The 14,670-nt window shown below is 32.3% G+C and overlaps 1 protein-coding gene across 1 annotated transcript in view; it reads left to right on the forward strand.

Moving 5' to 3' along the window:
- LOC135289038 (transcription factor 4-like) overlaps positions 1-14,438 on the forward strand; it is a 118,012-nt gene extending 103,574 nt beyond the window's left edge. Inside the window, 4 exon segments of the mRNA XM_064402420.1 lie at positions 5,732-5,793; positions 10,733-10,774; positions 10,776-10,811; positions 14,268-14,438. Of these exon segments, the coding sequence (XP_064258490.1) occupies positions 5,732-5,793; positions 10,733-10,774; positions 10,776-10,811; positions 14,268-14,423 (296 nt within the window). The 3' untranslated portion in view covers positions 14,424-14,438.
- Positions 14,439-14,670: the final 232 nt, after the last annotated feature.

Genomic DNA, 14,670 nt, shown 5'->3' on the forward strand with positions numbered 1-14,670 from the left:
CAAAAAGGCTGGGAGAATGACAAAAAATTCCCAAAACAATCGGTGAAAATTTGGGAAAAAATGGTGGGAAAATTGCGAAAAAATCGCAAAATTTTTGTAAAAAATCCCTGAAAAATTCCCAAAAAATGCCAGAAAAATCCTGGAAAATTCAGGAAAAATTCCAGTAAATTACAAGAAAAAGCCAGGGAAAAATCCCCAAAAAATCCCCCCAAAATTGTGGGAAAGTCCTGGGAAAATGACAAAAAATTCCCCAAAAAATTGGGGGAAATTTGAGAAAAAATGGTGGAAAAATCATGGAAAAATTACAGAATTTTCATTAAAAAATCCCGGAAAATTTTGGAAAAAATCCCAGAAAAATTCCCCAAAAATTCACAAAAAATTCTGGAAAAATTCCAGAAAAATCCTGGAAAAATTCAAGAAAAATCCCAGAAAATTACAAGAAAAAACCCACAAAAAAATCCCTCAAAAAATCCCCCCAAAAATCCCCAAAAATTCCACAAAAAATCCCCAAAAAATCATGGGAAATATATGGGAAGGTTGACAGGAAATGGCAAAAAAAAATCCGGGAAAAATTGGGGAAAATTTGAGGAAAAATGGCGAAAAAATGATGAAATTCGCAGTAAAAAATCCCTGAAAATTTTGGAAAAAATCCCAGGAAAATTCCCAAAAAGTGTCGGAAAAATACAGGAAAAATTTCAGAAAAATCCTGGAAGAATTCAGGGAAAATTTCAGAAAAATCCTGGAAAATCCCAGAAAATTACAAGAAAAATTCAGGAAAAAAATCCCCAAACCCCCCCCCCCCCAAAATTGTGGGAAAATCCTGGGAAAATGACAAAAATTACCCAAAAAATTGGGGGAAATTTGAGAAAAAATGGTGGGAAAATGGTGGGAAAATTACGAATTTTTTGTTTAAAAAGTCACAGAAAAATTCTGGAAAATTCCCAGGAAAATTGCCAAAAAATGGCAGAATAATCCTGGGAAATTCAGGGAAAATTTCAGAAAAATTCTTGGAAAATTCAAGAAAAATCCCCCAAAAAATCCAAAAAAATTCCACAAAAAATTCCACAAAAAATCCAAAAAAATCACGGGAAATACATGGGAAATAGGCTGGGAAAATGACAAAAAATTCCAAAAAAATTGGGGAAAATTTGAGAAAAAATTTGAGGAAAAATCGAGGAAAAATGACGAAATTCGCGGTAAAAATTCCCTGAAAATTTTGGAAATTTCACTGAAAAATTCCCAAAAAATTCCCAAAAAATCCAGGAAAATTCTGGGAAAATGTCAGGAAAATTGAGGAAAAAATCCCCCCAAAAATTCCCCAAAAAATCCCAGAAAACCATGGGAAATACAAGGGGAATAGGCTGGGAAAATGACAAAAAATTCCCCCCAAAAATTGGCGAAAATTTGGGAAAAAATGGCGGGAAAATCGCAAAATATTCGTAAAAAAATCCCCCAAAAATTCTGAGAAAAATCCTGAGAAATTCAGGGAAAATTCCAGAAAAATCCTGGAAAAATTCAGGAAAAAATCCCACGAAATTTCCAGAAAAATCCCAGAAAATTCCAGCAAAAATCCAAAAAAAAAAAAAAAAGCCACAAAAAATCCCCAAAAATCACAAAAATTTCCTAAAAATTCCACAAAAAAATCCCCCAAAAATCCCAAAACAATTGTGGGAAATAAATGGGAAACAGAGTGGGAAAATGTCCAAAAATTGCCCAAAAAATTGGGGAAAATTTGGGAAAAAATGATGGAAAAATGGCGGGAAAATTGCAAAATTTTTGTAAAAAAATCCCCGAAAAATCCAGGAAATTTTACAGAAAATGTCCTGAAAAATCCTCAAAAATTCACAGAAAAATTGCCCAAAAATCCTCGAAAAATCCCAGGAAAATTCAGGGAAAATTTTCAGAAAAATCCTGGAAAAATTCAGGAAAATTCCAAGAAAAATTTAGGAAAAATCCAGGGAAAATCACTGAAAAATTCAGAAAAAAATCCCAGAAAAATCCCCCAAAATATCCCCCAAAAATATTAAAAAAAAAATCCAAAAAAAAATCCCCAAAAATATTAAAAAAATCCCCAAAAATCATGGGAAGGTTGACAAGAAATAGCAAAAAAATTCCACAAAAATCGGTGAAAATTTGAGAAAAATGGTGGAAAAATCATGAAAAAATCATAAAATTTTCATTCAAAAATCCCCAAAAATTTTTGAAAAAATCCCAGAAAAATTCCCCAAAAATTCACAAAAAATCCCGGAAAAATTCAGGAAAAATCCAGGGAAAATCACAGAAAAAAATTCCCCAAAATTCTGCAAAAAATTGGGGAAAATTTGAGAAAAAAATTGTAGGAAAATGACAAAAATTTTGTGAAAAAATCCCCGAAAATTTTGGAAAAAATCACAGAAAAATTCCTGAAAAATTCACAAAAATTCCAGGAAAAATTCAGGAAAAATCCAGGGAAAATCACAGAAAAAATTCTGCAAAATTCTGCAAAAAATCAGGGAAAAATTGACAAAAAATGGTGGAAAAATGATAAAATTTTTATTAAAAAATCCCTGAAAGTTTTGGAAAAAATCCCAGAAAAATTCCCCAAAAATTCACAAAAAATTCAGGGAAAATCCAGGGAAAAATCACAGAAAAAAATTCCCCAAAATTCTGCAAAAAATTGGGGAAAATTTAAGAAAAAATTGAGGAAAAAAAATCACAAAATTTTTGTATAAAAATCCCCAACATTTTTGGAAAAAATCCCAGAAAAATTCACAAAACAATCCAGGAAAAAAATCAGGAAAAAATCACAGAAAAAATTCCCCAAAATTCTGCAAAAAATTGGGGAAAAATTGAGAAAAAATGGTGGAAAAATGACAAAATTTTCATTAACAAATCCCTGAAAATTTTGGAAATTTCACAGAAAAATTCCCCCAAAAAAATCCAGGAAAATGCTCAAAAATTATCGAGAAAATTCCTGAAAAATTCCTGAAAAATCCCAGAAAAATTCAGAAAAAATTCAGGAAAAATCCCAGAAAAATGCAGGAAATATCCCTAAAGAGTAAAAAAAAAAAAAGCAACCTTCCAAAAATTCTTAGAAATTCCTCCTTAAAAATCCAGAAAAATTCTGGAAAAATCTCTAAATTTTTCTCTAAAAATTCAATTTTTTTTAAAAAAAAATTTTATTTTATTCCCAAAAAATTCAATCTTTTCCCCAAAAAATCCAGTTTTTCTCCCCAAAAAATTAGATTTTTTTCCCCCAAAAAACTTAATTTTATTCCCAAAAAATTCCATTTTTTAACCAAAATAAATTGAATTTTTTCCTGAATTTTCGGATTTTTTTACCCCCAAAAATTGAATTTTTTAGCCAAAAAAACCAAATTTTTTTTCCCGTTGGAATATTTTTAATTCTTCCCAAACTTACACTCCAAAATCTCAAACTTTACCACAAAAAAATGAAATTTTATTCCTCAAAAAAAACCCCAAAAAATTTGATTTTTTTACCCCCAGAAATTCCTTTTTTTTTTCCCAGAAAATTTTGATTTTTTTTTCCCCAAAAAATAAAAAAAATTTGATTTTTTTTCACCAAAAAAAGTGGAAAAATCCCCCAAAAATTCAATTTTTTCCCCCCAAAAATTCTTTTTTTTCCCCAAAAAATTCATTTTAGTTTTTCCTCCAAAAATTCAATTTTATTCCCAAAAAATTGGGGTTTTTTCTCAAAAAAATTATTTCTTCGCCAAAAAATTTGATTTTTTTTTCCCCCCAAAAAATCTGTTTTTTTCCCAAAAAAATTAATTTTATTCCCCAAAAAATTTTTTTTTCTTCCTAAAAAATTGGATTTTTTTCTCCAACAGAATTCAGGTTTTTTCCCCCCAAAAAATTCGGGTTTTTTCCCCAAAAAAGAGATTTTTTTTTCTCCAAAATATTTGATGTTTTTCCCCAAAAATTTGACTTTTTCAAAAAAAAAAAATATTTCTTTTCTCACAAAACAATTCGATTTTATTCCCAAAGAAATTTGATTTTTTCCCCAAAAAAATTCAATTTTTTTTCCTAAAAAATTGCATTTTTAGCCAAAATAAATTGAATTTTTTCCTGAATTTTCAGGGGTTTTTTTACTTCAAAAAATTCAATTTTTCAGCCAAAAAATCCCAATTGTTGCCCAGAATGGTGGGTTGTGTCTGGAGCTGTGGGGTTCTGTCTGGAGCTGTGGGGTTTGTGTCTGGAGCTGTGGGGTTTGTGTCTGGAGCGGTGGGGTTTGTGTCTGGAGCTGTGGGGTTCTGTCTGGAGCTGTGGGGTTCTGTCTGGAGCTGTGGGGTTCTGTCTGGAGCTGTGGGGTTCTGTCTGGAGCTGTGGGGTTTGTGTCTGGAGCTGTGGGGTTCTGTCTGGAGCTGTGGGGTTTGTGTCTGGAGCTGTGGGGTTCTGTCTGGAGCTGTGGGGTTCTGTCTGGAGCTGTGGGGTTTGTGTCTGGAGCTGTGGGGTTCTGTCTGGAGCTGTGGGGTTTGTGTCTGGAGCTGTGGGGTTTGTGTCTGGAGCTGTGGGGTTCTGTCTGGAGCTGTGGGGTTTGTGTCTGGAGCTGTGGGGTTCTGTCTGGAGCTGTGGGGTTCTGTCTGGAGCTGTGGGGTTTGTGTCTGGAGCTGTGGGGTTCTGTCTGGAGCTGTGGGGTTTGTGTCTGGAGCTGTGGGGTTTGTGTCTGGAGCTGTGGGGTTCTGTCTGGAGCTGTGGGGTTTGTGTCTGGAGCTGTGGGGTTCTGTCCGGAGCTGTGGGGTTCTGTCTGGAGCTGTGGGGTTTGTGTCTGGAGCTGTGGGGTTCTGTCTGGAGCGGTGGGGTTCTGTCCGGAGCTGTGGGGTTCTGTCTGGAGCTGTGGGGTTTGTGTCCGGAGCTGTGGGGTTCTGTCCGGAGCGGTGGGGTTTGTGTCTGGAGCTGTGGGGTTCTGTCCGGAGCTGTGGGGTTTGTGTCCGGAGCGGTGGGGTTTCTGTCTGGAGCTGTGGGGTTCTGTCTGGAGCTGTGGGGTTCTGTCCGGAGCTGTGGGGTTCTGTCTGGAGCTGTGGGGTTTGTGTCTGGAGCTGTGGGGTTCTGTCTGGAGCTGTGGGGTTCTGTCTGGAGCTGTGGGGTTCTGTCCGGAGCTGTGGGGTTCTGTCTGGAGCTGTGGGGTTCTGTCCGGAGCTGTGGGGTTCTGTCTGGAGCTGTGGGGTTCTGTCCGGAGCGGTGGGGTTCTGTCCGGAGCGGTGGGGTTCTGTCCGGAGCGGTGGGGTTCTGTCTGGAGCTGTGGGGTTCTGTCCGGAGCGGTGGGGTTCTGTCTGGAGCTGTGGGGTTCTGTCCGGAGCGGTGGGGTTCTGTCTGGAGCTGTGGGGTTCTGTCCGGAGCGGTGGGGTTCTGTCCGGAGCGGTGGGGTTCTGTCTGGAGCTGTGGGGTTCTGTCCGGAGCGGTGGGGTTCTGTCTGGAGCTGTGGGGTTCTGTCCGGAGCGGTGGGGTTTGTGTCTGGAGCGGTGGGGTTCTGTCTGGAGCTGTGGGGTTCTGTCTGGAGCGGTGGGGTTCTGTCTGGAGCTGTGGGGTTTGTGTCTGGAGCTGTGGGGTTTGTGTCTGGAGCGGTGGGGTTCTGTCTGGAGCTGTGGGGTTCTGTCCGGAGCGGTGGGGTTCTGTCCGGAGCGGTGGGGTTCTGTCCGGAGCGGTGGGGTTCTGTCCGGAGCGGTGGGGTTCTGCCTGGGATGTTGGCCGTTGGGGTCTTGCCCGAGCGTGGCTCTTTGGTGTTTTGCAGCCCGAGGCGCGGCCGGGGGCAGCTCGCAGACCGGGGACGCTCTGGGAAAGGCTCTGGCGTCCGTAAGGAACCTCGCTCCTTTTCCGGGGGGCCCTGGGGGAGGGCAGGGCAGGGCAGGGCAGGGGGTGGCCGGAACATTCCTCCAAAAGTCCCAAAACACTCCCCAACAATTCACAAAAATATCTCCAAAATTCACCAAAATTTCTCAAAAAGTTCACCAAAAAATTCACAAAAAAAGGTAAAAAAAAGTAAAAAAATTCACCAAAAATTCACCAAAAATTGTAAAAGAATTCTTAAAAAAATTGTAAAGAAATCCTGAAAAAATGACCAAATAATTCAAAAAAAGATACAAAAAAGTCACAAAAAATTCCCCCAAAAATTTGTTAAAAATTCCCCCAAAATCCACAAAATAGTGTAAAAAAAATCACAAAAAATTCCCCAAAAATTCACAAAAAATCCCCAAAAATTTGTAAAAAATTCCGCAAATATTCACAAAAAATTGACAAAAACTTGTAAAAAAATCACCACAAAATTCACAAAAAATTGTAAGAAAATTCACAAAAAATTCACCAAAAAATGTAAAAAAGTCACTAAAAAGTTGTAAAAAATCCCCAAAAACTCCCCAAAAATTCACAAAAATTTGTAAAAAAAATTCCTCAAAATTCGCCAAAAATAGTAAAAAAATCCCCAAAAAATTCATAAAAAATTTTTAAAAATTCTCAAAAAATTGTAAAAAAATTCCCCAAAAATTCACAAAAAATTGTAAAAAAATTCCTCAAAAGTTCCCAAAAAAATTCATTAAAAATTAAAAAAATTCGCAAAAAATTGTTAAAAAGTCCCCAAAAATTCCTCAAAAATAGTAAAAAAAATCATCAAATATTCCTGAAAAAATTAACAAAAAAATTCTTTAAAAAGTCCTGAAAAAAATCACCAAAAATCCCTAAAAATCCACCGAAAAATTGTCAAAAATTCCCCCCAAAAATTCACAAAAAATTTAAAAAAATCATCAAAACATTCCTTTAAAAATCCTGTAAAAATCACAAAAAATTCACAAAAAAATCACGAAAATTCAGAAAAAATTGTAAAAACATTCATCAAAAATTCCCCAAAAATTCACAAAAAATTGTAAAAAATTCACAAAAATTTCACAAAAAAGTGTGAAAAAGTTCCCAAAAAAATCCTGAAAAAATGACGAAAAAAATTCACAAATAATTCCCCAAAATTTCATCAAAAATAGCGTAAAAATTCACCAAAAATTCTCAAAAAATTGTAAAAACATTCACCAAAAAATTCACATAAAACCCAAAAATGTTAATAAAAAAATATTTTAAAATTGCCAAAAATTTGCCAAAAATTCACTAAAAATTGTAAAATAATTCCCTAAAAATTCGCAAAAAATCACAAAAATTCACAAAAACATTAAAAAATTTTAAAATTACAAAAAATTCACAAATAAATAGTAAAAAAATCACCGAAAATTCACAAAAGTTAAAGAAATTCTCAAAAAATTGCCCAAAAATTCACAAAAATTCCCCCAAAATTTCATAAAAATAGTCACCAAAAATTGTAAAAAAAATTCACCAAAAGTCCTGAAAAATGACAAAAAAGTCAGAAAAAATTCCCCAAAAATTGTAAAAAAATTCACAAAAAAGTTCATAAAATTTAAAAAAAAATCACAAAAAATTGTAAAAAAACCCAGGAAAATTCCCCGGAAAATCCTTTAATATTTCACAAAAAATTCCCCAAAAAATCCCAAAAATTCCCCAAAAATGCACAAAAAATTCACCAAAAAGTCACCGAAAAAATTATTCAAGTCACTAAAAATTATAAAAACTTCCCCAAAAATTCATAAATAATTGTAAAAAATTCCCCAAAAAATAAAAAGTAAAAAAATTGTAAAAAAAAATCACCAAAAATTCACAAAAATTGTAAAAAAATTCATTAAAATTTTAAAAAATTGAGAAAAAAATTAACAAAAAATTCACCAAAAATTGGCCAAAAATTTACAAAAAATTCACAAAAAAATTGTAAAAAATTTCACCAAAAAAGTCCTGAAATAATGACAAAAAATTCCCCAAAAATTCACAAAAAAAGTGAAAAAAATTCCCTGAAAATTGACAAAAAATTGTGGAAAAAATTCCCCAAAAATTCCTCCATAAATCACAAAAAAATCACAACAAATTGTAAAAAAAATCACCAAAAAATCCACAAAAAGAACAAAAAAAAATCCCAAAAATTCAAAAAAACCCACAAAAAATTTCCCCCCAAAAATCACAAAAAATTCTCAGAAAAATTCTCAGAAAAATTCACCAAATAATCCCCAAAAATTCACAAAAAACTGTAAAAAAGTCCACAAAAAATTCTGAAAAAAAATTCACAAAAAATTGTTAAAAAATTCCCAAAAACTCAGAAAAAGTGTAAAAAATTCCCCAAAAATTTACAAGAAATTGTAAAAAAAATTAATGAAAAAAATCCTGAAAAAATCACAAAAAATTCACAAAAAATTCTGAAAAAATGACAAAAAATTCATTAAAAATTCCACCAAAAATTGGAAAAAAGTAATCAAAAAATTGTGAAAAAATCGCAAAAAATTTCCCAAAAACTCACAGAAAATTGTAAGAAAATTCACCAAAAATTCCACCAAAATTCACAAAAACTGTACAAAAATTCATCAAAAATTCATAAAAAATTCAAAAAAAAACCCCACCAAAAATTCACAAAAAATTATAAAAAATTCTCCCAAAAATTCAAAAAAAATTCCCAAAAAATTGTAAAAAAAATCTCCTAAAATTCACAAAAAAATGTAAAAAATTTCACCAAAAAATTCACCAAAAAATTCTCAAAAATCCTGTAAAATGCACAAAAATTCACAAAAAAATGTAAAAAAATGACGAGACATTCCCCAAGGAATTACAGAAAATTGGAAAAAAATTTATTAAAAAATCCGGAAAAAATGACAAAAAAATCGCAAAAAGTAAAAAAATCCCCCAAAAAATTCTCAAAAAAATCACAAAAAAATTGTAAAAAAATCACAAAAAATTCCTGAAAATTTTACTAAAAAATCCTGAAAAAATGACAGAAAAATCCCAAGAAATTCACAAAATTACCAAAAAAATTGTTAAAAAATTCACAAAAAATTTTAAAAAATCCAAAAAGATACCCAAAATTCCTAAAAAAATTCCAAAAAACCCCTCAAAAAATCCTGAAAAAATTCACAAAAAGATTCAAAAAAAATCCCCCCAAAAAATACCGAAACCTCCCAAAAAATTCCCAAAGAAATCCTCAAAAATCACCAAAAAATTCCCCAAAAACCAAAAACATTCCCCAAAATCCCCCAAATTTTCCCAAAAAAATTATTTAAAAATAAAAAACCACTCAAATTTCACCAAAAAAAAACCAAAAATTTGAAAAAAAAACTAAGAAATTCTCAAAAGTCCCCAAAAACATTCTTAAAAATTCTCCAAAAAATCCCCCCAAAAATTCCCAAAATCCCCAAAAAATCTCCCAAAATTCCCCAAAAATAAAAAAATCCCCCAAAATTTCTCAAAAATTCATTTAAAAATAAAAGAAAACCTCAGAATTTACCAAAAAAACCACCCAAAAAATCTCAAAAATTCCGAAAAAATCCCCAAAAATTCCTTTTAAAATTCTTCAAAAAGATCCTGAAAAAAAACTCCAAAAATTTTCCCAAAAGTTATCCAAAATGCCTTAAAAAAATACCAAGAAAATTCCCAAAATATCCCCAAAAAGTCCCTCAAAAATTAGCAAAAACTTCTCAAAAATATCCCCTCAAAATTCCCAAAAACTTCCAAAAAAATTTCCATAAAGTCAGCAAAAAACAAAAAAAAATTCCCCAAAAATCAAAATAAAATCCCCAAAGATTTCCCAGAAATTCATTCAAAAATAAAAAAAATCTTCAAAATTTACCAAAAAAACCCCAAAAATTCTCAAAAAATCCCCAAAAAATCCTCCAAAATTCCCCAAAAAATCCCCAAAAAGTCTCTCAAAAATTTGCAGAAATTCTCAAAAATAGCCACCCAAAATTTCCAAGAAAATCTCAAAAATTCAGCAAAAAAATTTGAAAATTCCCCAAAAAACCTCACAAAAAATTCCCAAAAATGCCCCCAAAAAGTCCCAAAAAATCCCCCCCAAAAAATCTAAAAAAATTTCCCAACATTCCTCAAAAATCCTCAAAAAGTCCCTCAAAAATTCGCAAAAAATTCTCAAAAATATCCCCCAAAAATTTCAAAAAAATCAGCAAAAAATAAAAAATTTCCAAAAAAACAAAAAAAACTTCCCCCAAAATTCCCAAAAACTCTCAAAAAATTTCCCAAAAATCACAAAAAATCCCCACAATTTTCCCAAGAATTCATTTAAAAATAAAAAAATCTTCAAAGTTTGCAAAAAAACCACAAAAAATTCCCAAAAAAATTCACAAAAAATTGTAAAAAAATCAGCAAAATTCCCCCCCCAAAAAAATTCCTTCAAAATTCCTCAAAACATCACAAAAGATTCAGAAAGTATTTCAAAAAAATTCCCCAAAAAATCCCCCCAAAGAATCCTGAAAAATTCACAAAAATTTTTTTAAAAAACATTAAAAATTCCACAAAAATAGACAAAAAACTGAAGAAAAAATTAATAAATGTCCTGAAAAAAGTCACGAAAAAATCCCCAAAAATTCACCAACAATTGTAAAAAATTCCCCAAAAATTTGCAAAAAATCCTCAAAAATTCCCCAAAAAAATCCTCCAAAATTGGTTTAAAATTTTTTCAAACAAATCCCCCAAAAATTCCCCAAAATTCCTCAAAACAAACCCCAAGAAAATTCCCTAAAAAATTCCTCAAAACCCCGAAAAATTTCCCAAAAAATCCTCAAATCAGTCCATCAGCACCCGCCTTTCATTTCTCTAAGGTCACTTGATTTGCATAAATTTGCATCTAATTCCCATGCCTTTGCATAAATCCGCATAAATTTGCATATTTCATGTCTCTCTCTGCAAGATTTATTCTCCAGATCACACCAACAGCAGCTTCCCCTCCAACCCCCTCCACTCCCGTCGGCTCTCCCCCTTCTCTCGCAGGTTTGTGGCTTTTTTTTCATCCCAAATTTTCACCCAAAATCCCCAAATTTGAACCCAAAAAAATCAATTTTTAGTCCCCAAAATTCCCTGATTTTATCCTTAAAATATCTTGAAAAAATTCCCAAAAAATTGGAATTTTTTCTTAAAAATTCCATTTTTTCCCCAAAAATATTGAATTTTTTCCCCAAATAAATGGAATTATTTCCCAAAAATTTCAAATTTTTTTTCCCAAAAAATTCCAATTTTTCCCCCCCAAAATTTTGAATTTTTTCCCAAAATAAATTTAATTTTTTTCCCAAAATAAATTGAATTTTTAGGATTTTTTTCTCCCAGAATTTGAAGGGTTTTTGCCCAAAAATTCAGATTTTTTTCCAAAAAAATTGCAATTTCTCTCCCAAAAAAATTTGGTTTTTTGTGAAAATAAATTGATTTTTTTCCCCAAAACTTTTAGGAGTTATTTCCCAAAAAATTGGAATTTTCTCCCCAAAAGATTTCTATTTTTTCTTATTAAAAAATTGAATTTTTTTTCAAAATAATTTGATTTTTTTTTTTCTCAAAATGATTTGAATTTTTTCCCCAAAATTTGAGGGGTTTTATCGAAAAATATTGGGAATAATTCCCCAAAAATTGAGATTTTTTTTTTCCCAGAAAATTCCTCTTTTTTTTTCCCCAAAATATTTAAGTTTTTTGTAAAAAAAATTGATTTTTTTTTTTTTGTCTCCCATTTTTTGTATTTTTCCCCCAGATTTTGAGGAGTTTTTACCAAAATTTCAGAATTTTTTCCCAAAAAAATTGGATTTTTTCCCCCCCAAAAAATTGCATTTTTTTCCCCCAAAAAATTCAGGGTTTTTCTCCAAAATTTTTAGGAATTATTTCCCAAAAAATTTGAATTTTTTTCCCTAAAAAATTCCAATATTTTCCAAAAAAAATCTTTTTTTTTTTTCCCAATTAAATTGAATTTTTCTTGCTAATCTTTAGGATTTTTTTCTCCCAAATTTTGAGGTGTTTTTACCTAAAAATTCAGATTTTTTTCCAAAAATTTCCTATTTTTTTCCTCAAAAAAATGGAATTTCTCTCCCAAAAAAATTTGGTTTTTTGTGAACATAAATCGAATTTTTTCTTAAAATATTTCAGGGTTTTTCCTCTAAATTTTTAGGAATTATTTCCCAAAATACTTGGATTTTTTTCTTCAAAATTCCAAGTTTTTTTTCCAAAAAAAAATCATTTTTATCTCCCAAAAAGTTGAATTTTTTCCTCAAAACATTGGATTTTTTTTCCCCCAAATTAATTGAATTTTTTCAAAAAAAAATCAGGGTTTTTCCCCAAATTTTTAGGATTTATTTCCCCAATAATTTGGATTTTTTTCCCTAAAAATTCCAAATTTTTTCCCCCAAAAATATTTGACTTTTTCCCCAAATAAATTGAATTTTTTCATCAAAAAACCAGGGTTTTTCTCCAATTTTTTAGGATTTATTTCTCAGAAAATTCGAATTTTTTCCCAAAAAATACTCAACTTTTTCTTATAAAAAATGGATTTTTTTCTCAAAATAATTTGAATTTTTTCCCCAAATTTTGAGGGTTTTTATCCAAAAATATTGGGAATAATTCCCCAAAAATTGAGATGTTTTTCCCCCAAAATTTTAAATTTTTTTCCGCAAAAAGTCGATTTTTTTTTTCCTCAAAATAATCTGGGTTTTTGCACAAAATTTGAGGGATTTTTTTTTTCCCAAAAAAATTCAGGTTTTTTTCCCAAAAACGTTGGGATTTCTTTCCCAAAAAATCAATTTTCATCTCAGAAAAATGTGATTTTTTTTTCTCAAAATAATTTGAAGTTTTCTCTCAAACTTTAGGGATTTTTTCCCCAAATTTTAAGGAATAATTCTCAAAACATTTGGACTTCTTTTTCCAAAAATATTGATTTTTTTCATAGAAAAAAATGGAAAATTTTTCCCCAAAGTTTTAAGGATTTGCTCCCAAATATTTAGGAATTATTCCACCAAAATTTGGAATTTTTCCCCAAAAAATTATTTTTTTCTCTCAAAAAATTTTGATTTTTTTCCAAATTCTTTTTTCTCAAAATAATTTGAATTTTCACCCCCCCAAATTTTTAGGGATTTTGCCCCAAGTTTTTGGGAATTATTCCCAAAAAATTGGATTTATTGCCCAAAAAAATTCAATTTTTTTCCCCAAAAATTTGAAATTTTTCCCCCATTTTTTAGGGTTTATTTCCCAATCTATTCTCCAATTTTTTAGGAATTATTCCCAAAATAATTTGAATTTTTTTCCCAGTTTTTAAGGATTTATTCCCAAAATAATTTGAATTTTCCCCCAATTTTTAACCTTTTCCTCCTCAAATAAATTAAATTTTTTCCCCAAAATTTTGTGGATTTTCACCCCAAAAATTTGAATTTTTTTCCATTTTTTAAGATTTCTTCCCCCAAATAATTTGAATTTTTGAGAATTTTTTCAGATTTTTTTCCATATTTTCCACAATTTTAAAGGATATTGTTCCCAACTTTTAACCATTTTTTCCCCCAAATATTTTCAATTTTTCCCCAAAATTTTTACCATTTCTCCCCAAAATTTTTACCCCAATTTTTTACAATTTTTCCCAAAAAAAAATCTGATTTTTTTTCCTCAATTTTTACCCTTTTTGGCCCAAAATAATTTGAATTTTTTTCCAATTTTTTGAGGATTTCTGTTGGAAAAACCCTCGGAAATTTTGGCGGGAAACCCGTTTTCCCGCTTTTTTTTTCACCAAATTTTGGCAGGAGAACCAAAAATTTTGGTGGGAAAAGAACCCAAATTTTGGCCGGAAGTCCCCAAATTTTGGCGCGAAAATCCCAAAATTTGGCAGGAAATCCCAATTTTCCCGCCTTTTCCCCCTCAATTTTGGCGGGAAAAGAACCCAACATTTGGTGGCAAACCCCGATTTTGGTGGGAAAAATCCCAAATTTTGGCGGGAAACTCCAATTTTCCCGCCTTTTTTTTCACCAAATTTTGGCGGGAATACCCAATTTCCCCACTTTTTAAACCCAAATTTTGGCGGAAAAAGAACCCCAATTTTGGGGGGAAAGTCCCAGATTTCAGCTGGAAACTCCAATTTTCCCACCTTTCTTTTCACCAAATTTTGGCGGGAAACAAATCCAAATTTGGCGGGAAAACCAAAAATTGTGGCAAGAAACGAACCCAAATTTTGGCAGGAAATTTCCAGATTTTGGCGGGAAATGAACCCAGTTTTTGGCGGGAAATCCCCAATTTTCCCGCTTTTTTTTCACCAAATTTTGACAGGAAAAAAACCCAAATTTTGGCGGGAAAATCTCAAATTGTGGCGGAAATCCCCAATTTTCCCGCCTTTTCCCCCTCAATTTTGGCCAGAAAACCCCCAAATTTTGGCGGGAAACCCCGGATTTTTGGCGGGAACCGACGCTAATTAGGCTTTTCCTCGTTAGCAGGGGACAGCTGCTTGGGCTCGGAATGGAGGTCAGGCGTCTTCATCTCCCAATTACGAGGGGCCCTTGCACTCCTTGGTAGGTGTTAATGAGTTAATTAGCGCCCTCGTTAGCGGCTCGGCGATCGCCGCGTTAATTACTCGTCAATTACGCCGTTAATTATTTTGTCTTTTGGTGAAAAAAGCCAGAATTTATTTGGTTAAGTTGCATTGAAATTCCTTAATTAGCAGCATTTTTGTTAATGAGTTAACGCCTCGTTCATGCCTCATAAATTACTCATTAATTAGTCAACAATTAAGCATTAATTAGGCGTTTTTCTCACTCATAAAAGTGGGAATTTAAGGGGTTAAATGGCGTTGAAATTCCTTAATTAGCGATGTCCTCGTTAATTAATTAGTGCGCCATA

This window comes from Passer domesticus, chromosome W, assembly GCF_036417665.1.
Source record: "Passer domesticus isolate bPasDom1 chromosome W, bPasDom1.hap1, whole genome shotgun sequence".
NCBI lineage: Eukaryota > Metazoa > Chordata > Aves > Passeriformes > Passeridae > Passer > Passer domesticus.